The sequence below is a fragment of the Synchytrium microbalum genome (assembly GCF_006535985.1).
Source record: "Synchytrium microbalum strain JEL517 chromosome Unknown SmJEL517_scf0030, whole genome shotgun sequence".
Taxonomy (NCBI): Eukaryota; Fungi; Chytridiomycota; class Chytridiomycetes; order Synchytriales; family Synchytriaceae; genus Synchytrium; species Synchytrium microbalum.
The window spans coordinates 238,442-264,997 of NW_022158379.1; the positions used below are offsets into that span (position 1 = coordinate 238,442).

Below are 26,556 nucleotides of genomic sequence, written 5' to 3' on the forward strand. Positions count from 1 at the left end.
ATCGTAAATTTGCGGGACTATAATCCCAATAGAATGCATGAGCCAAAAAAAATGGATACCTCAGCAATGTTTAGACCCTACGAAAACTCTTCATTTAAAGAGGCAACATGAATAACAATGGGTACAAAGTCTCCCTGTACATAGGTGAAATATAGAGAACCACTGTCACCACTCCTTGCAAAAGGTGTTTGATGGGATTTTCCTATATACATATATATTTAAGCCAACGTGAGACTACGTCCAGGTTTTTTATTTTTCAAAAAACAGTAACGTACCAAAGGTGTCTTTAGTACAAATGCATTGTACTTCTATTAGGTCCATATATGACCTCTTATAATGACCCGTCACTTGGCCTCTATCATCATATTTCGGGAATTTGAAATTTCGATCTTGGTTGACGCTCTTCAACAGTCCTGCAGTAAATCCTGTCGGCGCTCCTCTCTTGTAAATAACTCATGGATTGCTTGTGTTGAGACAATCTAATGCCTTCACGGACATTTGTTGGGGGTCCATATTGTTGGTAAGATCAGGTTCAGCACTGGAAAAAAATGCCACTTTAGATGAACAACAAATCGAAATGAATTGTCTTAATCGTACCCTTCACCTCCTGATGAAAGCTTGTCACTACTGTCCTCATCATCATCACCATCATCATCATCATCCACCCTTTCCACCAAGTGGGTGCAATCGACATGTTGTACGGTGGTTTTTCGTACGGTCTCTGTTTTAGCACCTAGTTTCAGCAGTCCTACATCCTCATATCCACCAGCACCAAAGCTTCGAAAGGCGTCATGAGGTGTACCAACAAACTCTGAATCGTGAATTGTTAAATCGTGTTCAGGAAGGAAGGACTCATACACATGACGAGCAGTAACACCAAGCAAACCCGTAGAATTTGTTTCGTGAGCTAACATAAAAGTATTCTGAAACGGTCAAAGAAAGACTCACTGAATACCGTTTGCATGGCATATCACCCCCAGTGTACCAACTGGCTCTTCTCGTGTACGTGGTGATATTGGTAAACCAATTTCTACACTTGATCTCTGATCAAGGCGAGCAACTTTTTGTTCTCCCTTTACTAAATTTACGTAGTCACATCTTGCAAGCACGTTGCCTACTTTCAACGTTTTGACGTCATCATCCGAAGCATCAATATATGCGGTAAACGATATCTTCTTTGGATGCATATCTTCTCCAACACTCCAAATGCGTTCGTCCATATTCATAAGGGTACGTCGTACCATTGAGGAAAAATTGTGCATAAAGGATCGTCGAACCTCTCGAAGGCTCCTTCCATCAGCTGCTTTTACAAGATCCCAACTATTATTTATCTTTTTGTTTGCTAGTTTTCGCAAGCAAGCACCTAGTGACTTGAATGTCAATGATTCCGTTTGCAGAATGTACTTTTCTGATGATGTGATGGTTATATCAAAGTGCTTTTGCTTGATAATCACACTCAATATGTCCCCCTCCTTCAAAAGTTCTAAATGTCTCATTCCTTGCAGGTTAAGAAATCCATATATATCCAGGTGATCATTTATGACTTCGAGTTGACGGGCCATGTCTGTCTCCTTGTTGATATTCTGCATAAAGCTAGCTTTGTTATTGACAACGATCATACATGAAACGCAAGAAAATACACCAACGACGTACATTACTGATTTTAGCTTGTTGGGGTTTACATTCAAACGTAAAAGAGGGTAAATAGAAATAGCATTCACCTGGTGTCCTATGTACTAAATGCTGCTTTCTTACTTGCTGGTCTCACGATTCGTAACGGGTTTGTGGAAGTTGTTGATCTTGGTACTGGTGAGTCAGCAGGAACGAGGATTGTACATTCGTGATCCGTATATGCACATAATTGATCGGCCTTGATATCAATCAATAGAACCTTGAAATCTTCATCGTTGACAATATGTTTGCGGATTCCATCAACATCTATAGAAGAATCAACTTCTAGTTGTGTGGCGTTGCCCAATTCTACTATTATCGCAGAGAGGTCATGAGCTACTCCCGATTCGCGCTTAAAGAGTTGTATCCAAAGCGCTATCTTATCGGTCCCTTCACTGCTCATATTTGAATAAGGATTTTGGGCAATTTTGGGAAAAGTTGGAGACAAGATATAAGAAATACAAACTACGGACATCTTAATCATGACGATAAACCAGGTTTATTTACAGTCGTTATGGAGGGGGTGAAAAACAGGTCGATCTTCCGTTTCCTGTACAGTACACTAACTAGTCTTCACACCGCGTGTAAAAGATGGTCGGAGGTGTCGGGTCAGAAACCCACTGATGAGCTTTTTCATTTCGTTTCGCCTTTTCCTCTTCCAAAGCAGCCAAGCTACCCCATCGTTTAATTGATAGTTGTTTGGCAAGATGATCTGCCACAATTTCCTGGTATTCAAAGGCAGCTTGAGAGCCAGTTTTGAATACCCGGAGCATAGTCTTGGCCTCCTTCTCTGTGATGAGATACTTGCTCATGGCAGCTGAGCGAGACAAGATGCCAAAGCGATGATGATCTCGGATACATCCATCGTAAGCTCGTTCATTCGTGAAAACAAAGACCTGGTCTGACAAGGCGCCGCAGATGACGCAGGTTTGAGTTCCTACAGATTTGAATAGCTCCCTATGTAGGTAGAGAGTGACAGAGAAGGAATAAGAAACCATAAGCCTGGTGTTGAAGATCAGCTCAATGCTTGTGAGAGCTGACACGTATATAGATCGAACACAACGACCAGGGTTATGGTCGCGCGAGTTGAAACACTTGGATAGATCGACGATAAATCAGACGCGACCCTCACTTGTATCTAAAAGACAAGTTTGATTAATTGTTGACTTCGAGTTGTATATGGTCGAACATGCTTGGACGACGTACATTGGCATCATCATCACCTCGATTGACAGCCAATTGCAAATTTGAAGTAGACATCATTGTACGAGTCCAGACAGGCATAAAAGTGTTTCGATACTTGGGATAAGGCGATATAAGAAGGGATCTTGCAGTGATCGGCGATAGCCAGCAGGAGTTCCAAAGGCAGTCCAACCAAAGTGTTTTGTAAAGGCAATACGATATCCTCCTGAGTAGAGTTAGCAGTAGTAGTAGGATCTTCATGAGTAGCTTCAGCCAATAAGGCAACCTTCTTGCCCCGCGTGGTAGTGACCATTTTTTTGCTTGATGTCAAGTTCAGCTGCTGTTTGCAGCGAGTTGTGTCCATAATGCAAGATTGTGAATGGCACACCTCGTTTTCGTGACTTGGCTTATAACATTCGAGGCCGATCACGTTCCTGACGCGTTTTGACGCCTAGTTTCAAAGCTTGTTGCTGCAGAAACCGAGTTTGCTCGTGCAGGCCGCCCATGAACCAGAATTTCAATAGATCCATCACATTTGTACATATTTTTGCAATATAATCTCGGCTTTCAAATCCGTTTAACCTCAGTTCTCCCTGTTTGCGTATCGTCATCAAATCAGTCTCAACGCTTTGATTAAAAAAAACGCCCGATAGAAAGCCGTCATGTTGCGTAGTGCTTCAACGATGATGTCAAGCAGCGTGAGCTGTTCTGCTGTCACTTCACAAAGAGTAAGTTTCTTGGCTCATCGATTCTGAAATGTTTGCTCCTTTTGTCGCATTTGTTCATTTACTGACTATATGATTGGATTTTCTTGATTAGCTTTCTCGTTCTGCTATCCAAACTCCTACTCTATGGCTATATCGTAGAGGATATGCTACCCCCGCAGGTAATTCAAACGACATTTCACAACACGTCGTCAACATTTTGACACACCCACTTTATCCGCGTCGTGAACCTACACTAACACGGTCAAACAATGTATGCTTTTTCTAGAATATGATGTCGTAGTAATTGGCAAGTTACATGGCAGATCACCTTCCACTTTGACAGCAACTTCAATTTTGTCTTCAACTCCTTGCACTCAATCTAGGCGGTGGACCCGGTGGTTATGTAGCTGCCATCAAAGCTGCTCAGCTAGGAATGAAAACTGCTTGTATCGAAGGTCGTGGTGCTTTGGGAGGAACATGTCTGAATGTTGGGTGCATACCTTCAAAATCCCTGCTAAACAACTCGCACTTATATCATGTCGCCACTCACGAATTCGAAAAGAGAGGCATCGATGGTAGAGCCTGGTCGTTGATCTTTTCCAAGATTTGAACTCACTGACCTCTGTTGCGTCAAATCACACCTAAACAGTCTCTGGAATCAAGCTGAATCTCGCACAGATGCTCAAGCAGAAAGACAAATCTGTCACAACTTTGACCAAGGGTATAGAATTACTCTTCAAGAAAAACAAGGCCGAGTATATCAAGGGATGGGGTTCATTGGTCAACCCTCATGAAATCTCTGTTACTGGTGCCGATGGTTCCACTTCTGTTGTAAAGGCAAAGAATATCGTTATCGCTACTGGATCAGAGTCTTCGCCATTCCCTGGTATTGAGGTATCAAGCTTGTGACACACATGCCATTTTTTGTGCAGATATGGTTTGTCAACATTCTTAAACATCAAACAGGTTGATGAGAAAGCGGTTGTCACATCGACAGGAGCTCTTACGCTGGAGAAAGTGCCGCAAAAGATGATTGTCATTGGTGGTGGTGTTATTGGTTTGGAGTTGGTGAGTGGTCAAGGTCGAACCACCGAGATAGTGTTATTTTCCCATGCCTTTTGTTATCCTTGGCCACCACATTGTATAATTGCATCTGAGCTAATGTTACTCTGTTTCTTCCTCAGGGTTCTGTTTGGTCTAGATTAGGCTCTGAGGTCACTTGTGTTGAATTCTTGGGGGCTATTGGAGGAATGGGAATGGATTCCGATATCTCGTATGTTTCCACTAAAAATGTTATAAGCAAGGTTCTTTTTTTGATTCCTTTTGCACTCGTAGTAAAGCATTCCAAAAATCATTGACGAAACAAGGCATGAAATTCAAACTCAACACCAAAGTCATCTCTGCCAAGAAGAATGCTGCTGGAAAAGTAGATGTTGTTGTTGAAGCAGCTGCTGGTGGTGCACAAGAAAAGGTACGGAATCAGACAGCTTAAGTGTCTTGTACAGGGTTTGAGACCGGTTTTTTTGCAAGAGCCCCTAAGTCGATGTCTCTTTCCAATAGATGGAGGTTGACGTCGTGCTGGTCTCAATTGGTCGAAAACCATACACCAAGGGCTTGAACCTTGAAAAGGTTGGCGTAGCCATGGATCCCAAAGGTCGAGTCATCACCTCTCACGACTTTTCAACAAACATACCATCCATTCGAGCCATTGGAGATGTCATTACTGGTCCAATGTTGGCTCACAAGGCTGAAGAAGAGGGTATAGCCGTCGTTGAATTCATGCATAATGGCGTCGGACATGTCAACTATGATGCCATTCCTTCCGTTGTGTACACATGGCCTGAAGTTGCTTGGGTCGGAAAGACTGAAGATGAACTGAAAAAGGCTGGAGTGCAGTATCGTATTGGGTCCTTCCCTTTTGCTGCCAATTCAAGAGCCAAGACTGTTGGTAAGGTTGATTACCTTGTTTGAGAGAGGCGTGAAGAGAGAATGGTAAATACTCAAAAATGCTTTCTCTTTTAGATGACGCCGAAGGTACCATCAAGGTTATCAGTGATGCCAAGACTGATAGAATATTAGGTGTCCATATGTTTGGAGCAGTAAGTTGGAATGGGTAGAGTGGTTGATAACAATCATAAAAGCAAATGCCTTATCGGATTCTTTCGCTCTTGTAGAATGCTGGTGAATTGATTGCTGAAGCAGTTTTAGCAGTCGAATATGGTGCTTCTTCTGAAGATGTTGCAAGGACGGCACATGCGCACCCTGTAAGTTTAACTTGTCTCGGAATCCCGCTGAATGGTATACTTCCGAATCCTTGAACTTTTTTTTACTTCGTAGACGCTTGCTGAAGCTTTCAAGGAAGCTTGTATGGCTGCTTATGGTAAAGCCATACATTTCTAGAGAGAATGGATTCGTTGTCTTATGTATAACTTGTCGCTCAAAATATAAAGCCATGATGTCGAATCGATCGTTGTTTCAAAACTGAAGTTTATTATGAGGTTTCTATTGGTGTTTATAGATAGGGTGTTGTTATAGGGTATTTTGGGTTGTGAGGAGACGGGTCTATATCCGCCCTCGTCACAGGTATCTACATGTTGCTGGTGATAATGGGTAGTTAATAAAACCATGCGATAAGAAAACATTCCACTTCGTTATCACATCCATCATGACCCACACATCGCTGCTGCTGCCAGCAACAGGGGATAAATGATTCTAGAGCTTCAGCACTCATCAATAGCTGCAATGCAACTGTGGTTGCCTCATCACAGGATTGAAGCCCTGGAGTGTTCGGAAACCTTTAAGGCCCTCAACAATCATCTACAGGCATGCCAGCAAACAGAGGCCTCCATCTGGTTTGTATTGCAAGGAATGGGATGATTACCATGCTTTGGGATCTCAGAGGGCGGATCACAGCCGTCGTTGAATCATTTCCCACAACACTTATGCTAACTGAGGGCCCCTCCACACAGTATTGGTCCTCTTTTTTTGTCCACTGGAAATGCAATGAATTGTGGCTACTTTCCTAATGTTTGATGACTTGTCCTTGAGTTGTTTCATAGCGAGAAGGCTGACTACCCTTCTTCAGCTATGCTTGTTGCGATTAGCAAGTTTATAGTGCCTTCAGCGATCTCTTGGAGCATTTTTGTATTTTTGGCGATACTCGAATCTCGTAACGGGTCATCTGTGCCACGTGAAGTCTGACCAACAAAGACAGCTGTTTTCAACGAAGACATGTCGGTTTGCTGATCAAGAATTGCCTTCAAGTTGCTAGCTGTAACTCTACGATCAACAAATACGATGCCGCAGAGCAGACTGGCACCAGCAACATACTCTCTCAGAATCTCCAACAGTTTCGTGACCTTTGGTGATATTTCAAGCACTGAGACCTTATTTACTGAGCCCTTTGGATATTTAGCTCGGACCATCTTTTCACAAGACTTGGCTAGATGTGGTGGAAGCGACTTTGATTTGACATATAAGCGAGGATCTTTCAAGTCATCATCATCAATATCGTTGTTACCAGCGACCCATCCGTGTTTATCTTGAGGTTTACGCATCAAGGCCTCGAGACTCAGCTTAAGCTCTCGTTCAGCAGCAACCCTTCCAAGTTGCTCAAGGATATGTTGGATTCTGTTGTCTACTAAGCTAATGATTTTCATGCCCATCATCAGCTGGACCTCACTCTCCAATGCGATCATCAATGGCGTAGGTTGATAATGTGGTGAGCTCTCATAATAGACCTTTTCGTCGTCGGTTTTATTGGTGTGTTGGTCAACCTCTTTCGCGTCTCGAGGGGCGACACATGTGGAAAACAGGATCTCTTCCAAATTCCTGTATTTAAAAAAGGGCGAAGTTAAACAATTCGAACCGAGCTCAACGTTCAGACCACGCTTGGAAATACATACGTCATAGATTTTTCAGGATCTTCCTTGGCAGCTACTGGAGACGCAGTCATTCCAACAAGCAGAAGGCGTTCGTCCTTGCTGAGCGGAGCATAATGTGTTTTCATAATAACAATATAACGGTCATTTTGCCGTGCATGATGGCACTCGTCAAACCGAGTAACTGCTGTGTACACTTGAACAACTCTCACGTCCTTCAAGCTGCAGAAATTCTTGTTCAGGATATCCAACAAGATCTGATGCGTCATGACAACGGCATCAGAAGCTGCCAATTCTTTTATCCATCTCTATTCGTCCCAATATCAAAAGAGGAGTGTCAACGTCAGGTCGCGAATGAGGTTTCGACCAAAACTAAGATTCCACCTAAAACTCCTCAAACTCAGCTCAAACAACATGGGCAAAAAGCAGCCAATTCCGTACCCTGTCGAGACTCATGGCACCAAAATAGCACTTGACACGTAAATTGGTGTGTTTTGCAATATAATCTGCCTGCTGCTGAACTAGTGCAAGATAGGCATATATTCGTCGCTTGCCAGCGAGCCCATCTTGCTCAACTACCTTTCCAGTTCCAGTGTCGAGTACAGCAATCGTGTTTCTTCGTTTAGGGTGTTCTAGGAGCTGGTAGGTTCCAGCTTGTAAAGCCTCCATTTTCAAAAGAGTTTCCGAGCTTACAAGAGCCTCGCTCTGTATGTTTGTAAGCTGACGATGCAACTATTGCTGGCCAAAAAGTAGTATGTCAATGTTCCACATATCAACATGTGATGAAGGTAGCCAATAACCTCGGTTTCCGGTGTCAGAAGCGGCTTTATTTAAAAAACTGCTTCTTCATATCGTTTTATGGTTCACTTTCATCTGCTCGCACACAAGCACCCGTCCTTTCCCTCCTTTGCGTCAATTTCCTCAACTTTTCGCAATCAACTTTCTCCACTCAGCTTCCCCGTTTCTCCTCTTGTGTGCAAAATTTCGACTTATTTCGCAATTATGGAGCAACTACGAAGTTATTAATGTGAGTGTCACGTTTGATTCCAAACTTCGACAGCAACTATTCACTATGCAAGACTCGCAGCTTACCGTAAAGTGCAGGATCAATCGTCGGTGGAATCGGTGCAATTTCAGTTCCCAGTTCTTGCTCAATACGGTAAAGGTTGAAGCGATCATCATATGTTATGAGGTTTATGGCTAGACCAAAGTGACCAAATCGACCAGAACGACCGATACGATGTAGATACGTCTCAGCATTCTTTGGGAAGTCAAAGTTGATGACAACATTGACGGCTTGTATATCAATACCTCTGGTCAGCAGATCTAGTTGGAGACAAAATAAAAGATTAGAGAGAGAACAATGAACGTGTTACAGCATCACATTCCCTCAAGATGGAATATTGCTCCCGAGGGCGGTCAACAGGAGCTCCGTCCTGAACTTCAACCTGTTGCAGGCGAACAGTGCATACACTAAGGTACTCACCAGAACAGACAAGATGTCTCGTCTTTCCATTACGGAAATCGTGAAACACTCGGTTTCGATGGGATTGTAACATCTTTGCGTGTATGTAGTAGCACCTGGGGTGTTTCTTCGTGTTTAGCGTTTGTATTAAGGAAGTTTCAATCATCATGGTCAACTTACGAGTAACCAAGTTCAGTGATTTTCTTGGCCAGTAACTCGACTCGACTGGTAGAATTACAGAATATGATGGATTGATTTATTTGGAGCTAATTGATCAAGAGAAAAGTGTCAGTAGGTAGAAGAAAAACGCATGACTTCGCGCGATGTAAACTCACTTTCGAAAATAAGGTGTTGAGGCAGTGGACTTTCTGCCTTTCTTCGACATATGCATAGAATTGTGTAATACCCTTCAACGTTAGCTCTTCCATCAAATTGATTTCATATGGCTTCTCCAAGAACTTGTCTTTGAAGCTCTTTACAATCAATGGGAATGTTGCAGAGAATAAGAGGATTTGTCGTTTCTCAGGATGGAAGGAGATGATTTGTTCGATGATGGGTTGGAATTCAGGAGACAACAGTTTATCAGCCTCATCCATGACTAGCATGCTGGCTTCCTTCAGATCACAGATGCCCTTGCCAGCCAAGTCTAGAACTCTGCCTGGTGTTGCAACCAATATGTGTACTAGGGAAAACGCAGGCGTGTGAGAATATCTCTAGGCTATAATATTTAATCATTGTGCAACCACACCTGTTTGTCCTAGCCTCAGAATATCATCTTTCAATGTGGTACCTCCAGTGGTTACCATAACTTGAACGTTCATATGTTTTCCAATGGTCTTTATAACTTGAGATGTTTGTAGCGCCAGTTCTCGTGTTGGCACCAAAATCAAGGCTAATATAATGAATATATTTCGTTAGTCCGACATCACGCTGCGATGGCAGTCCACACAACCAACATGTATTGTCACCTTGTATGGCCTTCTTCTGTACATTGACTTTTTCCAATACAGGAATAACAAAAGCAGCTGTTTTACCAGTTCCGTTCTTTGCTCTGGCCAGGATATCTCGACCAGTGAGAGCGATGGGTATTGATTCTTCTTGGATGGGAGACGGCCTTTCAAAGCCTGCCTCGAATATGCCCATCAAGAGTTCACGTTTGAGAAAGTAGTCTTCGAATTCATTGCCTTTGGTGTTTGTGACATCCTCGGTTTGTGGCCTTGTGTCTGGAGTGGGTAGTTTTAGGCTCTTCTTCCAGTCGGAACCATCATGAGAGCTAATTAATAGGATGTAAGTAAGTGGTAGATCAGAGTAATAAAATGACGGATGGCCAGGAATTGGATAAGTATTCAAGCATCCCCATTCCCACCACGCAAAACAAGGACATAACAGCCCGTATTTAATCCATCAGACATATAAGAAGGTTACCTGATATGAGTGTTTGCTAATTGATTTGCTAATTGGCCTGCTCCGTTTTCGACGGCAGCCATTGTCTTGTGGTTGATGCGCTTGTGGTCGACAAAATGGTTGATGTGGGATAACGACCTGGTTTACTTGCAGCTTATATAGAGCTCAGTGGGATGTACTTGATAGAAGGCCCGTGATATATGATGGATATTGTTGCAAGGTATGGTATGGTATTATTAGAATAGAGAAGCAAGTGAACCGCGACGAAAGTGGTGTGGGTTTTGTCTGTTTGGATGCGAATGCGATGTTGGATGTACAGCGTGGATGATGAATTGATGACCAGTGTTGGACTATGGACTGTATATTGCTCCCTTCAGTTCCTTCTTGTTGAAAGAGCTCGAGTTCTCAAAACAATAGTTGAGAAGACGATGAGATTCAGGGACTGTTGGTCGCTCACTCTGGTCGATAATTTATGAAATGTAGAACATGACATTCATGTTAATTCATCGAATATTGCATCTTCCACCACTCTTGTCGACAGGCCACCTACTTTTCGCACAACTAGGTCCTTGGTGTCCCCCAAAGCTCATCATCCTTCAAACATTAGAATACGTTTTCTGGCTCAAAAACGTTCAAAACGCGTAGATGAAGCCCTAGCAAATACTTTCGGAGGCGATGCGACTCCTTCGACTTGAAAAGTCACCAAACATGGCGTGTTGACACAGTCAGTCAAGCAAACACAGATATATGTGGTCTTCAAATATGATGTACATGACGTCTATTGATCAGCGATACTTTCTTGCGTTTGTGAGCGCGCGTACCAACTATGTTGTATAAAAAGGGCACAGTTAGGGCTTTGTTGTTCAACAGTATGCTCCTCGACACAATTTCTTCCAATGAAGACGTGTCCTTCCAGCAAAATCAACCACAGGTGTCAAATTAACTCACCTTTGGGCGATCTAAAGTTATCCTTCCAACCTCATCGTCAATTGTGTTGTACGCCTCTCCAACCCTACATGTCAAATCGAACTTTTGCCACATGCTGTGGGTCGGGGCGTTGCCATAACCAATGGGCCCTATAGCTAATGCTCCTGAAGACATTAGCAGTGTAGTTACGTCTAGTATCCCGTTGAGCATTAGTTACAAAGTTCTCGGGGTAACGGTTGACATTTACAACCCTTCTTCTCTCTTCCTCTCACAAACTTACAAATTGGCTCTCTCATGGCTCTTATTCCAGGGAAAATAGGAACTTCTGACCAAATCCAATGACAGAAGCAGCAAAGGGAAAGTATGGAGAATAGTAACTGAACGCTGAGAAAGACCATGGTCACATAGACACCGTAGGGCTCCATGGATAAGACACTAGATTGAGGATCATTGACTTGCACAATGCATGATTGCCCCGAAGTTGCATAGGTACGTTGCATTCCTGCTCTTAGCAGAATTGTGAAGGTAGTCTACACAGAATGAATCAATTATGTAACCCCAACAAGTTTGTGTAACGAGTCAATATACCTCTAAGCCGGCCTCAATCATACTGGGGTCAACGCTTATGAGGTCCCCTGAAGTCCACCTAGAAGTACCATTTATTAAAGCTGAATGCATATCCAATAATAGCCTTAACTAACTAACCATAGTAAGGGGGACAAAACTGATGGAATCTGATTAATTTGAAAACAAAGTTAGCACGTCTGCTCTAGCGTCGGGCCTTCATGCAAGAGAGTCAAGACTTAGCGACTTACGGTTGGTGTAAGATTTATGGTGTTTGCCGGTCCATTCAGAATGGTCGTCAAAGCTGACACGAGCCAAGGATCAGTAATTGCTGGGCCTGTGATATTCTGCAGCTCCACCGTCTTCTGAGCAATGGAGGCGGTTGTACCGTCCGTCATGTAGTCAGTATAAACTTTAGCCTGTGAGTGGTTTGAAAATGTGGTTCTGCACACAGAAGGGAAGGAAATTTTTGTTACTGGGTGAATACCACGCTGACGAAAGCAGGTTAATTGTGATGCTACGCTTACCGACACACAGGAACAAAAGCTGTACTGTTGCCTCCTAGAAAGAAAGTAAGTAATATGGACCGAGATTAGCCTTCATTAACGACGATACCGTACATCAATTCAGCACCATACCACATATAGGAAGGCCACTGAAAGCAGAGTAGATGGTAACGACCGACGAATTGTGTAAAATGACATTGCCAAATCCAATTGGAGAAGTGACAGCGCTCCAACGACTAAGAAGTGAAGATGAAGCAGATAAAGGAACTCCCACTACTTCGAATCCAGTGGAATTTGCGAACGGAGTACACGAGCAGTTTGTGAATACATCGGTGCTGAAACCAGATGATACAATCTATAAGAAATGGTGACAAGCTTGAACATGTCTGTTCAATCCAGGCAAACAAACCCTCTACTTACACCATCGCCATCATTGACCGCTCCAATTATTTGAGGTGACATCACAGCGGTCGTGTAGTCGGCTGTCACTTCTGAACGCACAACACCAAGTGCCTAATGATTGCGGTTAATTTAATTTAGAAAAAAAAAATTCAGAAAGTTGAAGCAGCATTGTACTTGCCGTTCCGAAAATGAGCTCGGCCAGTCCAATTTCCGTATCGATGTCGGGATAGCCTCTGTCAACAGGAGCTCCAACTTCTTCATAAACGATGCAGTGCACACTCCCGCTCTCGATACGATTGGTCTTGGTTCGAAGTGCAGTGGCACTTATTGGAGTCAGTAGCTTCAGTGCTTCGATTGAAATCCATATCAGAGAAATCTTCGCCAACAGGCTTCTGCAAGTCGAGTTTAGCGAGAGGTTTGATGCAAAATTGAACTATGATGAAAAACCTATTTAGCATGTGGCTCTTTCCAATGAAACCTTTTGTCTAACATCTAAGGAATCGCTGTATCTTGATTGTTGACGTTACTTTTTTGTAGGTTGAGACTTGAAGGAATCCCGTCACCACAAAAGAAATCCCCCCTTTACTGCATAGTCTGAAACCGAAATAAGCGGCTGCTGCATCGCTGTGCAAAAGTGTATGTCAGTTCCATGTAACCTATCCATGTAACCTCGTTCCATTTGAAAATTCGTTATTGACAACGAAGACTTACTTGAGGGCTAGCAGTGTCAAAACATTAGCGAAAAGCAAAACCACTTCCCATATCACGGCAGCTAGAGCGGTAAGCGTCGAGACACTCATTGGCATCCATACGGACGCCTCAAGTTCCTTCACAAAGATGATGAGAATAACATTGACAACCAATGCTGCGAATCCCCATTTCATCTCGACCACTTTCATTAAGAGCGTTTCCGAAATCTCTCGTGCTCCCCCAACTTCATAGGTCATGGAATTTGAAGTTGACGTATGGCTGGGATGCGCTGGCGTGGTTGCAAGTGGCGCGGGAGTAAACCATGCTTCAGATTCTCGACGACGGTGTTCCATACTTTCGTTGTTCTCATATTCCATCACACTTGGACTCCGTGATGTATATTCACTGATTGTGGCACTCTTCATGATTAATTTGTTTTGTGGCTCTTTCAGAGTGGATTCCTTGACGTTGAGCGGTTCCTTTGTACTAGCATCTTGCGGAACATCCGTGACCTTTTCTTTTTTGCCTTCTTGTCTCTGTTGTGGATTGAATTGTCAGTTTGCTTGTGGATAACATTTTAAGTTACATATGCACCACCGCTTCACAACAAGGAAGGCGATAATGGTATTGTAATTGAGTGAATTGACCAAAACATCGAATATTTCCATGTTGCCATATGGTCAATGCCACTACTGCCAAAGCTGAAGGTAGCATTCATGCAAACAAGTAAAAGCACGCAAATGAAATATGTCATACCGGCATGGAGGAGCGAGCCTGTACGGGAGCATCAGGCGTTTCCCAGTGTAAATGTCGCTCAGGAGACTCTATCGGTGCTGCATCCTGAGTGTCTGGCGTTGCGTTCTCGAGAAGCGCCGTGAACCTGATTCCAGAAACACTCTTCTTCATTATTTGCCGTAGACCGGGAGCAGGTTTTGGAGATTCTTCACGCTCTTCCTTCTTGCCTTCCATCACGATCTACGCTATACGGGATCTTGAGACTTTAAAACAAAATTCGAGCAACTAGATATGGGTGCTTTGTTCTATAAAAGCTGCGGATACGTCGATTCAGATTTGGCGCTTGGGTACACAGACCTGATTTATAAAACCTTTGTTGTTGTTGCTAGGGACCTTTTCACCAATGAACAAACAGTCCATTGATCCTTTATACACTTCCAAACTGTGCAAGAAACGGCATTTTTATTTACGGCCCGCATTCTATACCTTAAAGTTACCTATAGAATTATATGGTTTTCGTGGCGGTATCTATGAAAATATGTGCAGGTATGTTTATATGTTGATGTACAGGATGTTATGTATGTGGGCTAGCTTTTTACAATATGACTTGTCTCTCCTGAGAACACTGCCAAGTATGGTCAAGAAAATAGAGACCAGCTTCGTCTAAACGAGCTACCTTATCCTTGTAGTCAAGCACTCCGTTTAGATGCACCGCAGTCACCGAGCCTTTGTCAAAGCTTGTGGCATTGAATGTATGACCATTCACTATTGCCGACGAAGATAATAGTCGAACTACTGCCTTTCTTGAACCCTGGCGTTTTGGTGTTGATAGCCATTTGCCATCATGTCCTTGCACAGACACTAGCGAAGAGTCTCCCATAACCTTGTTGAGTGCTACTGCATCACTATAAAACAAAACAATCTGGTGAGCGCTTTCATTGCAACAGAGAGTATGGAATGGCTTACTCGTGAAGCGTTGGAGAGTACTCAATCATCTTCTCTAAAATACTAAACGCTCCCGGCGTGTTTCGAAGAAATATTACACCCGTCGAAACCAGAGGTAAACGTGATTGTCTCTGGTTTGACGTCATATCCATCATGACATACAGATCAGCATCTCCTTCGATAAGGAGATCCAAGTCTTTCAAAACGACAACATCAGCATCAATACTCCAAATACCACGACTTGCGTGCTTCAGCGCCAACTTTAAAAACGAGGGTTTCCCACTTGTAAATTGGGCAAACTCATAATCTGCCCAAGTTACTTCATATGGGAATCGACGAAACCGTGCTTGATTATGGTACGACATTAGATCTTGTTCGAGGAGTCTGTTGTGTGTCACCTCGTCAAGTGCCCAAAACAAAACATTCGTGCCATCAAGCTTTCTGAGAGAGCAATGGAGATTCATTGCTAAGGGTCTTGAAGCTATGTTTATAGGTACTAAGATGGGAGTCCCTTGTTGAGATAGATTATGCAGTGCTTTAACGACGCACGTTTCTTTGAAAGAGACATCATCCTCATCACACGGAGCTGAAGAATCGTTATCTCGTAGCTTATAATCAATCCATTTTCGTAGCTTGGCTTCCTTGCTTATATAAATCTTTCGTGCCATCAGGTACGGCACCAGACTATTATTCAAATCTGGCGGATCTGCCACCAGCAGACTGTGCCTTCGTTGATAATCTACAAATACTGGGTGATAATTGCCAGGATCAAACCTAGATTCGACAATTGAGGGCAAACCACACAGCGGAGAAACAGGCTCTTGTCACAGAATTTTTCTTACTTCGCAAAAGTTCTAGAGATCGGAATCGTATTGTTTCCATACTCTTGGATCGACATCAACCCAGTTCCCTACCGAATTATGATTCCCGATTAGTATACCCCGCTTGATTGTTCAAAATCAAAGAATTTACAAAATAGATCTCATCGGGTATAAAGATGTAATCACAAAAAGCAAGCCAAGCTATCAATCGTTGATCGGTTCGAAAGGCTTCAACATGATCTCGGGATAGCACAACCCATTGAGGGTGCTTGAATATATCGAAAGCTAAGGTATGATGAAATGCCTTTCCAGCATGATGCCATTGAATAGGTTCTATTTGATCCTTTGAGGTGAAGACAAACGGTTTGGACCATCTGTCTGCGAATTCTTCAGCTTTTCTGGCACCAATCCAAGACTGCCGATGACCGTTCCTTTCATCAGCTTTCAAATTAGCATACATGGCATCAGGTCTTAAAAGTGGATAGTCATTCGCAGACAGATTTATGATATAATCGAATTCAGAAACATCCAAGAGCTGATAAGATAAGGAAGAATGGGTTTGGTGAGAAATTCGAAGTCAGAATAATGAAGAAAACATGACGGAAATCACTTACTTTGAAAAAGCAATCTAAAGTTGCAAATACTAGTTGCGCACTACCCCACGTTGACCGAATCTGTCTACTATTAACTATTACTCGGGACGATTGTAAGAAATACTGCTCGGCCCAAGATTCAAGGCGCCGTCCAAGTTCAGCTTCACGGCTGTCCACGTGAATCATTACAATGGAGTGTGGCTGGTCAGAAACGAGTTCCTTTATAATGATTTTCAAATTATTCAGCTGGTTTATATTGTGCGCCAGTATAACAAACGCCATTCGATGCTTGGCTCGTTGTAGCTTTGAGGGTTTATAGGATACCATCGGAAAGTATGTGCTGGGCTCAAAAGCCTGAATTAAGTTGACAGAGTTGCTATGTGCACGACCTGTTGCCAACAAATAGCAAGAGAGCTTTCGCAAGCTCTCAGATTCAAACCGACCCGTTTGCAAGAGACCTTCTAATTTACGAGCCTCTGCGTCAAATCGTTTAGGAAATGATGACTTTCCTATAGTCCCAAACGGGCTGGCCACGTTCAAGAATCTGGAGCCATTCAATTGATTACAGTATTCAAATCCGGTGATTTCTAGACCAGAAGAGTGTTCGAGAGAATGAAGGTCGATCATCGGGTCATATTGGCGTCGGTTTGGTTTCAAAGTCCAAATCAAAATTCCAAAGAAGAAGGTAACCCAGATCAGTTTATTCAGCCTCTTCAAATCCTTCCAAAGTCGAGACTTTGGTCTAGAGCTCATAACAACGAGATCTAGTAACAACGACAAGGCAACGGGTGTTTTGACCGGTGTGCTTCGCGAATTGGAAAAGATAGGCATAAATATCGACCGATCTGATGCTTACCAGTTCCGAAATAAGTTGAATCTAGAATCGCTGCAGCAGTTGCGGAAGATTTGAAGTACCAGCAGCCAAAGAGTTGGAGTTGATGTGTAAAGCTAGACCAGATGAACCTATTGAATCCTTTCAAGCAATACTTTAGCAAACTTCCTTCCTTGAGTCGCCTGCGTTCACCTTTTCTATGGGCGGTCCAAGGCTATTGTATATCAGTCCTCGCTTTTGAGGTGATTGAATTTAGTTGGGTGAGTGAGTGTCGTAAATTTGACGTATTCGCGAAAACAACGGGATTCGTACTCCTGATTTGGTTTCAAGACTCGCGTTTGCTAATCACATTGAATATCGAAGTGCGAGGGGCCCTCAATGCTTCCAACATTTAACGAAAAATGGGATTGGCTCCTTGTTGAGAAACTTTCGTGGAAGGTGCGGCACCTTGACCTGGGAGATGTGATTGTTTACATTTCTCCTGTTGATCCCTCAAGACCTGTCTGTAAGAGGCTTATTGGACTGGTATGGAACCATGGTTGCTTCTTTACAGTGATGTATTCAGCGACGGATTGTGATTTGGTTTCTTATTCATTTACGTACGTTTATTAGCCTGGAGACCATGTACTTATAGATCCTTTGCTCAACGAAAGGGAATACATTACAGTAAGCTTCATTATCGCCAAAACGTCTCGCTGGCAACTCCCTCCATCAAAATGATCATTCAACCACAGGTGCCTCCTGGTCATATATGGGTCCAAGGAGACAATTCAAGTAATTCAAAGGACTCGAGAGAATACGGGCCTATACCAATGGGATTGATTCGTGGAAAAGTATTTTGTCGCGTATGTGACGAAGTTTGAGCATCTTAAGTGAAACGCAAAGCTCACACCGCTTAAGATACTAGGTCTTTCCTGAATTCAAGATGGTTTCGGGACGTGGGATGAGATTGTCGGAAAGGACGTGAGGCTTGCTGGAGGGTTCATATTTAAAGCTATGCGACCTATTTCACATAATTGGGCACGCAATCACGGACTAAGAACATTCACTGGCATATAAATCATTATGTAAACGACCTCAATTATTAGAACTAGAATATCTTGTACAAAGCTGTATGCAAACAACATGTTTCATTGCATCCAAAGCGCGATCTGTGTATAGATCTGTAGATCTGACGATATTAACAACTCGAATGTTGCTTAATCAATTAAACTCGAAATGTGGGCAAAGTGGTTGTGCCTCTGCCACGTTCTGTTTCATTATCGTACAAAAACTCGGGCTCTATTGACAGGATATAAAGAGATTCTCATTGGCAGGCAGTTAAGATACACTGCAAGCAGAAGCCTCATCAGCCGGTAAGTTTCTATCTGCAAAAAGTTTTGCATCGCTCCGCTCACTTGCCTGCCAATTCACATTTTTGAACGACTTCTGAAACACGGTTTTCTGCAGCTGGGAACCCTCAAAACTATTCTCTGTAGATAGATTTAGTAGGTAGAGATACGCGGAATATATCCCATTCTCTTCTATTAGCTCAATTTTGAGCAACATCAAACTTTCTGACGGCTGCCAAAAAACAGCACCAACTCTCTTGTAAGAGAAGACGACAACTAGTTAATAGTTGATACTTCAACCGTCAGATCTTCATATTTGCTCTCTCTGACCCCTATCGGATAGTCACGCATTCGAAGAGAGAAACCACCGTCCTTCTCGCTCTCATGGCCGTGATCAATGGAGATGAGAATAATAATACAGAGTCTCTATCATCAGGAATCGAGAAGAAAACTATGGACGATATAAGGCAAGGAGATCTGCTCGATGGTGATGCGGCTCGAGCTCCCATTGTGGACGCCCTTGCATCAACACCCAAAGTATCATTCAAACCATTGACATCGGCATTGGAACCTATACTACCATTGAATGATGCTACAAGAACAGTGCCGAGTTCCAAACCTAGTAAAGATCAACTGAACTCACACCCCACGTCACCCGACACATTACTCGTCGACTCTCCAGAATCGATTGGTATAAATGCTAATCAACTCCCCATACGTCAAAATGTTGCATCGGGTATAATACCAGGGCAAGCAAAGAAGCGACCTAGCTCAGTTGGATCTGCTGCATTGGTTGTCTCCGCAACTGCTGGTCCCTCAGATGGCCCAAATAGACGAGTATCCCATTCCGCCAATAATACTAAAGGGACTAGTATACAATCACCAGCTACACACCTGCTTACTCCTGAAGATGACTCTAAGAAGTGGAAGGGTGTTAAAAGGAGCAACACTGTTGGATCTGAAAGTGGTGGAACTATGGATGGAGCCATGATTGCTGCTCCACCATCGGCATCTGACGCACGAAGAAGGCCTTTGTCTAGAGCACGATCTGAAAAGGAAGTTTTGGTTGGTACTCCGGTCAAGGAGGGTCATCCCAATTACATGCTCATGTACAACATGTTGACGGGTATACGAATCTCGGTAGGTCAACGAGAAATCCGTGTATTTTCATTGTTGCGGAAATCCGTTTTCAAGTGTCCCTCGTTTTGCTAGCCTATCCCAATCCAAATTTTATTTTTATACTAGGTTTCTCGATGCAATGCCAAAGCATGGAGGGATTTGACCGCTGTAGATTTCAGTGCTGCTCATAAATTAGCGTTTGATGTGTGAGTTTCCGTTCGGAGAATCTCAGAGATGATTCTCGGGTTGTCACTTTTTGCATATTCTTTGTTGCTGACATGCTTCACTTTAGAACTGGTAACGAACTGACTCCCTCATCAAAGTATGATTTCAAGTTCAAGGATTATGCTCCATGGGTGTTCCGTGCGACCAGAGATATATTTCACGTGGATCCAGCTGAATATCTAGTAAGATCCCCGTCGGCGCTTGCCCTTTTTCTTTGCTCTTGCGCTCGTGCTTACCATTTTATTGATCTAGATGTCAGTAACAGGAAAATATGTCCTGTCTGAGCTAGGAAGTCCAGGAAAGAGTGGTAGCTTTTTCTACTACACCCAAGATTATCGATTTATCATCAAAACCATTCATCATTCTGAACACAAATTCATGAGGAAGGCATTACGTGCCTACTATGAGCACGTCAGAAACAACCCACATACCCTCATGTCACGTATATTCGGTCTGCATCGTGTCAAATTACCAGGAAACCGAAAGATTCATTTTGTGGTTATGGGTAACGTCTTCCCGCCAAACAAGGATATCCATGAGGTGTATGACTTGAAAGGCTCAACAGTTGGTCGTATTGTGCCAGATGATGTAGTGAAGAGGAATCCCTCTGCTGTTATGAAAGATTTAAACTTTTTGCAACGTGGACAAAAGATAAAATTGGGTCCAGCCAAGAGTTTGATGCTGATTGAACAGATTACCAAGGATGTGCAGGTATGTTTTGTGCAGGTTGCACATCTAAGAAGATATCATTTACACTTTTCTTTGTGTTCTAGTTCCTTGTAGCTATGAAGATTATGGACTACTCATTGCTGATTGGACTGCATGACTTGATTAAGGGCAACAAGGATAATATTCGTGACACCACCTTGACAGTTTTTGAGGTATGTTGTAGCGTTGGGCTAACTTCATTTTGTCAGTATGAATCTCATCGTTTTTCAAAAAATGTAGCCAAATGCTGACACTATTGCCAGAACACAACAAAAGAGAAGCAGCAAAGCGAACGCTATACGACGAGCTTTGGCAGATGCTGAACCAACTCAGCTGGGTCCCTCAGAAACGAGGTTGCCGGATGAAGCTCCTCCAGAGTAACTATTGACCATCCTTAGTGTTACGTCCGATTGGTGTAATTTCACTGACTTGATCCACATCATAGACGCCGATACTGTGTCTTTTATCAAGATCAAGGTGGTTTCCAAGCCACTGATGAAAGCAACCAACCTATTGAGGAAATTTATTACTTGGGTATAATCGACATCTTTACCAAGTACGATGCAGTCAAGAGGATTGAACATACTTTCAAATCAATTACCCATGACTCGGTAAGGGCAAGCGTTTCAGGGTTTTCGAAATCAAGTCAATTGAATCTATTCATCAATGACACCAAACTAACGCTACTCGTGTATCATTGTTAGCATCAAATCTCTGCAGTCAACCCAATAGCATATGGTGCTCGTTTCCTCAACTTTATGAAAGATGCCATCAAGAACTTCAACGAGTCATCAATGGCCCCAATAACACCTATGAAAATGATGGAGATGGCTGCCGCTGCCATGGTGGCTCAACAAGCTCATCAGATTGACTTTATAGAAGTCCATGAGCGCTCGAGATCTACTATATCATCCAGGAGCTAGACTTCACCAAACGTAATTTTTAAATACATAAAGATAATTTGATCCGCCAAACCAACGGGCTTCGCGAGGTTAGTGCTGGTTGTGAAGTTCAGGTCCACCCTTGGTTCCGCCAACCGAATCGACGCGAAGAACGTTGTGCGCTCTCCTTTCACATCCAGACTTGTTCACTACCAATGCTGGTCATTCTTCGTCATTTTGTTCAGCAACGGCAGTTCCAGCTTGATCTCAAGATGTGGATAGTGTACATGTGGCTCTTAGCAATTTCAGCTATAATAATCTATGTATGGGCGCATCTCATCGAGCCAATATTGAAGGTATTCACCTCGTCCTGTTGTTAATTTGTTACAGAAATCGCAGCTACATTGCCTCTTGATGTCAAATAGGAGGAGCTTCGCCAAGATGGGAAGATTAACCATGTAGAGGTAATAGTCGCTCGAGGCCGATCATGAGTTGCACGGGGAGTTACGAAAGTCGAGACATCAAAACACAAAACACAGATTTAGAGATTGTCACGTCTCATTGAAGTCCCCATAAGGGTCATCGAATGAAGCCACCTTCAACTAAAGGCTTCATTGCATCGCTGAACGTCATGCTGTAACCATTTGTGTTGAATTTAGATCAATAACAATCTCGTAGACAACTCCACGCAAACATCAGAAGATAACAATTACCGACGATTGAAGATCAAGATTGAAGAACTAGAAGAACTATTATTGGATGCACGAAACGTTTTATTGGATACACGAAAACGACCAGAATCTCTTATGGCAGGCATAACACCACCGCAAACGCCACTTCCAGTTGATGAAGCACTCGATGGATCTCTATCAACAGCAGCACCTCCTCCTCCCCCTATGCCTCCTCCATCCATGTTTCAACCACAACCGTTGATCATCATCAAAACGCACTCGAAAACAGGGACAGTTCGGACTTCAGGACAAAACAATGATATTATGGGTGCCGTATTACGTGAATTGGCTCAACGAAGTGCTCAACAAAGTGCCAAACCGAGGGCTCTGACGACTCCGATTGCCGCAAGGTTCGATTGTCGTCTCTCAAACATAATGTTTTTTGTATTTCTCACAAATGTCACAGGAGTGAGAATAAGGAAAACGAGAACATGAAGACGCCGACATCATCATTGAGGAGCCACATACCAATTCCAAAGAGTCGTAGTCGTGGTGAAACGCCACATACCCCATCTCTTTTGAAAGAATTGGCAGGCCATAAGCTGAAGAGTACAAACGTTCCGAGGAGTCCTGGAGGCACTACTATTCTACCCAACTCTCGCAAGAGGAGGACGAGTTTTGTCAACTGGAATGAAGTTGCAGGTTCGCAAGTGGTTTGTAAATATTCAGCTTTGCTTTGCTCGGAACCGTTTCTTTTTCTAAAGTTTCTGCCATGAGGAAGAAGTTCCGAAATGCCTATCCAAAAGAAGAGGAAGAACAGGCTGAAGAAGGCTGGCCGGATGATGAAGATTATACTCCCGTCAAGTCCACGAGGAAAGAAAAGTAGGAGAATTGTATTTTATTGCGCGAAATTTGAACCCAGGAGCACACACATCACCATCGTAACTTGTACGTCATGAAGCATTTGTTACATATACACATCCATTGTACAGATCCATGTAGGTTGTAAGCAAGCTGGTTTTTCGCATAAACGTGTTGGACGATGTTAAGCGATTCAGTCAGAATAATGTGATATGTGATGACGTGTTGTGAATGTAAAGGAACGTGTAATCAGGGGGGTGTTTGTGCATAGATTGCGAGCGGGTATACTTATTGTACTTAATCCACCTGTAGTGCTAATCTTTGTGCTTCAGTGCTTCAAGTCAATATAGAGAACAACTTGTATTGAAAAGAGTTGGAACAGAAAGTGAAGAAAGAATTGCTAATCTTTGTGCTTCAGCGTCATTTAGATTGCACTTCCAAAGCCTCATCATTGAGCCTCATGGAACAGGTTCGCCTACCCGCATTTGTAATAAAATCCAAGCGACAAAGAACAAAGAACAGGTCGTTACGAGGGCAGTTATAGAAGATGTTAACGGGCATCGCCATATATGTCCAGGAGTGAATAAAGTCATATAGTTGGTTGTTAACCCTACTTTTCAAGGGTCCTGATCGTCAAGTACGCGTTGTCTAATTTCAAATCACTTTCTCTTGTTTTTCTTTGAACCCTTGTCATCCAATTGTTCATCCGACCTGCATCAAAGAAAGCAGTTCCCAACCAATACGACCATAGTTTGGACTAGATCTTATAGATCATCGAGTGCTAGATTACATCTGTGCCGTCTTTGATCCTCTTCTATATATCCCCTCGGCTTTAGGAAAAATTCCAAACATCTCGCTTTGCTGTGACAGCCGTTGCAGGAATGACGCCAGAGGAGAAGCTGGATGAGAAAATCCGCATTGATTTTATATCATCAGATCAAATCAGATCACTCTCGTCTTCATCAGCAACGCCTCGAAATACCCAACGACATCGCTGCCAAAACGACAATGCGATGGATCTCGACTCTCCTCCACCGCCCTCATCAAAGGGAAAGGCATCTGCTACTCGACCAGCGCCATATAGAAATTATAAAACAGGTCCCGTATACAGGCTGACAAAGAGCTTGCTGCAAACATACGTCCACATTAATGATGTAAGTTGCTGGGGAAAACCTTGTGGTGAATCGATCTATATGCACTATGTAAATCGAACCTTACATGTATTGCTGTTCTAGGTCTATTACGAGGCTGCTAACAGACGAAAGAGGCAGATACCGCCTCCCGTCCCTGTTGATCCTTTACGGCATCCAGAGTCACCCAAAAAGAATAAATCCTCGCATAGTCAGCCACAACTGCAGAGGCCGCCGAACGAACCTGCTAGTACGTATATCATATTGGTTCCTTACTCACATTTGGATAGATCTGATCTGATCTTTCTCACTTACTAGCACACAATCATGGCTATGATGACGAGAATGACGACTACATCATACATGAGAACGAGACGTGGAATAATCGATTCAAAATCATACGTCTGTTGGGGAGAGGATCCTTTGGACAAGTAGTCGAAGCACATGATTTGCATCAGGGAGGGAACGATAATCGAGTTGCAATCAAAATCATCAAGAATCGAAGAAGTTTTAAGGCACAGGCATTGATTGAAGTTAGGATATTGGAATATTTGAATGCTGCTGATCCGGATGATTCGAAAAATATTGGTGGGAACGCATGCTGTGGATTGCTCGTTTTTTTGTTGGACTGACATTATCGCAATACCCTAGTTCGAATGAACGAGAGCTTCATGCATAGAGGGCATTTATGTCTAGTTTATGAAATGCTATCGCTGAACTTGTACGAGTTACTCAAGAGTGAGGGTCTGCGAGGCCTGTCGCTGGGTTTGGTCCGAAGGTTTGCTGCCCAGATACTCCTCGCATTGTCCTTTCTCTCCCGTCCAAATGTACAAGTCGTGCATTGCGATATGAAGCCTGAAAAGTAAGAGAGGTTCACGAACACAATTTGTTGACATCTGGGTTTTTTAACCCACTCTTTCAAACAACTAGCATTTTACTACGGGATCATCAGAACAAGGGCAGTGCTCTCAAAGTGATTGATTTTGGATCATCGTGTTTCATCAATGAACGAGTATGGACTGCAGTCTTTTACACCTACTGTTGAGCCACAACACAAACCTAACACCTTCATAAAATTAGGCGTATTCATATATTCAATCTCGATTCTACAGGTCACCTGAAGTCATTCTCGGTGCGCCATATGGATGTCCAATAGACGTATGGTCATTAGGATGTATATTGATGGAATTACTGACAGGAACTCCGATATTTCCCGGTACGAGTGAGCATGATCAACTACTTCTCATATCCCGACTATTGGGTCCTCTTCCGTCGTCGCTGGTATCTTCTGGACAACGAGAGAAGGTGGCAAAACTTGTAACGAGAAATCCAGATGGAACATATTCTGTCGTGCCGCTACGAAATAGTAATAGTACAGGTGGTAGTGCGACACGAGCCGCTACAGGAGGACTGGTTGGTGGACGACCTGGTCAAGAACAGCCTACCAAAACACTATGGGATGTCGTGAAAGAACGAGTATATGATGATGCATATCGGATGGCAGATCCAGAGGCGCCATCGGTTAAAACGAGTAGTAGTCAACCAACAGCATCCATTCAAGATTACGCCAAATTCACTGACTTGCTGGCCCGAATGCTGGAATATGATTCCTCGTTACGTATTCGGCCTGACGAAGCACTCCAGCACGCCTTTTTCAAACCATGTTTTGATCAAGCTGTGAATACGAATTGGACGCATCATCCTAGTTTAGGTCAACCGCTGCATCCAACATATGCTGTAGCTGCCGAACCGAATGATGTTGGTTGTATCAGAGCATCGTCCATGACAACAGCAACGACACCACCGCCAGCTGGATCTGGTATACCGGTTGCGGTAACGAATAGTAATAATAGTAATCATAGCAGCCAGACCAAACCAACCATTTCGTTGCCAAGTCAGCAGTCGCATGCACCCCCAGTTTCATCCATCGTTACAGCTTTGCCGATAAAAGGAGGTACAGTGGCAGCATCACAGCAAGAAGTACCCAAATCCGAGACAAAGAGGCAACGGAATAGTAATGCTAGGACAAATAATACGAGGACTTATAATACCAGATCACATTCAGATCCACCTGTCGCATTGGTTGAGACACGGACTAGTAGTAGCAGTACAACAGTAACATCCACTAGATCTAGGACGCGGCGTGCTGGACTTGGTGGTCTTGCTGGTTCGAGAGACTGAGTTAAAAAGGGGACAAATTTGGTCATTAATAGAATGCATAGGAGAAATGGTCGTTTCAATGTAAAAACAAGAAAAACAAGCATCCAAAAATCACAGAAGCATCGTAAATATTTTCCCAAGATGG

The 26,556-nt window shown here is 43.2% G+C and overlaps 7 protein-coding genes across 7 annotated transcripts; 4 read left to right on the forward strand and 3 right to left on the reverse strand.

Annotated features, from left to right (window-relative positions):
• Window positions 1-453: 453 nt before the first annotated feature.
• On the reverse strand, window positions 454-2,074 carry SmJEL517_g04480 (uncharacterized protein; the record flags this gene model as incomplete). Its single annotated transcript, XM_031170408.1, has 4 exons — window positions 454-538; window positions 598-907; window positions 986-1,597; window positions 1,756-2,074. 4 exons carry the CDS (start codon window positions 2,072-2,074, stop codon window positions 454-456), a joined length of 1,326 nt encoding a protein of 441 aa, XP_031023682.1.
• A 1,462-nt stretch (window positions 2,075-3,536) lies between these two features.
• SmJEL517_g04481 (dihydrolipoyl dehydrogenase) lies at window positions 3,537-5,960 on the forward strand (the record flags this gene model as incomplete). Its single annotated transcript, XM_031170409.1, has 11 exons — window positions 3,537-3,581; window positions 3,673-3,739; window positions 3,944-4,135; window positions 4,210-4,454; window positions 4,527-4,628; window positions 4,745-4,833; window positions 4,896-5,031; window positions 5,121-5,508; window positions 5,583-5,659; window positions 5,735-5,824; window positions 5,898-5,960. 11 exons carry the CDS (start codon window positions 3,537-3,539, stop codon window positions 5,958-5,960), a joined length of 1,494 nt encoding a protein of 497 aa, XP_031023681.1.
• Window positions 5,961-8,441: 2,481 nt separating this feature from the next.
• On the reverse strand, window positions 8,442-10,393 carry SmJEL517_g04482 (uncharacterized protein; the record flags this gene model as incomplete). Its single annotated transcript, XM_031170410.1, has 8 exons — window positions 8,442-8,452; window positions 8,534-8,767; window positions 8,928-9,022; window positions 9,087-9,172; window positions 9,242-9,588; window positions 9,655-9,798; window positions 9,875-10,179; window positions 10,332-10,393. 8 exons carry the CDS (start codon window positions 10,391-10,393, stop codon window positions 8,442-8,444), a joined length of 1,284 nt encoding a protein of 427 aa, XP_031023680.1.
• Window positions 10,394-11,480: 1,087 nt separating this feature from the next.
• On the reverse strand, window positions 11,481-17,246 carry SmJEL517_g04483 (uncharacterized protein; the record flags this gene model as incomplete). The annotated part of the gene is made up of 18 exons (XM_031170411.1): window positions 11,481-11,488; window positions 11,518-11,767; window positions 11,826-11,883; window positions 11,943-11,971; window positions 12,053-12,245; window positions 12,329-12,362; window positions 12,440-12,662; window positions 12,728-12,820; window positions 12,951-13,142; window positions 13,237-13,333; window positions 13,421-13,935; window positions 14,156-14,374; window positions 14,621-14,662; window positions 14,811-15,039; window positions 15,101-15,853; window positions 15,922-15,989; window positions 16,052-16,435; window positions 16,515-17,246. 18 exons carry the CDS (start codon window positions 17,244-17,246, stop codon window positions 11,481-11,483), a joined length of 4,119 nt encoding a protein of 1,372 aa, XP_031023679.1.
• Window positions 17,247-18,041: 795 nt separating this feature from the next.
• On the forward strand, window positions 18,042-18,292 carry SmJEL517_g04484 (uncharacterized protein; the record flags this gene model as incomplete). Its single annotated transcript, XM_031170412.1, has 2 exons — window positions 18,042-18,170; window positions 18,233-18,292. 2 exons carry the CDS (start codon window positions 18,042-18,044, stop codon window positions 18,290-18,292), a joined length of 189 nt encoding a protein of 62 aa, XP_031023678.1.
• A 748-nt stretch (window positions 18,293-19,040) lies between these two features.
• Window positions 19,041-23,146, forward strand: SmJEL517_g04485 (uncharacterized protein; the record flags this gene model as incomplete). The annotated part of the gene is made up of 11 exons (XM_031170413.1): window positions 19,041-19,796; window positions 19,902-19,981; window positions 20,068-20,182; window positions 20,253-20,711; window positions 20,774-20,881; window positions 20,949-21,085; window positions 21,154-21,319; window positions 21,413-21,589; window positions 22,249-22,670; window positions 22,727-22,962; window positions 23,025-23,146. The coding sequence occupies 11 exons, from the start codon at window positions 19,041-19,043 to the stop codon at window positions 23,144-23,146; spliced, it is 2,778 nt and encodes a 925-aa protein (XP_031023677.1).
• An 856-nt stretch (window positions 23,147-24,002) lies between these two features.
• On the forward strand, window positions 24,003-26,432 carry SmJEL517_g04486 (uncharacterized protein; the record flags this gene model as incomplete). Its single annotated transcript, XM_031170414.1, has 6 exons — window positions 24,003-24,275; window positions 24,357-24,501; window positions 24,570-24,839; window positions 24,903-25,113; window positions 25,182-25,263; window positions 25,332-26,432. The coding sequence occupies 6 exons, from the start codon at window positions 24,003-24,005 to the stop codon at window positions 26,430-26,432; spliced, it is 2,082 nt and encodes a 693-aa protein (XP_031023676.1).
• Window positions 26,433-26,556: the final 124 nt, after the last annotated feature.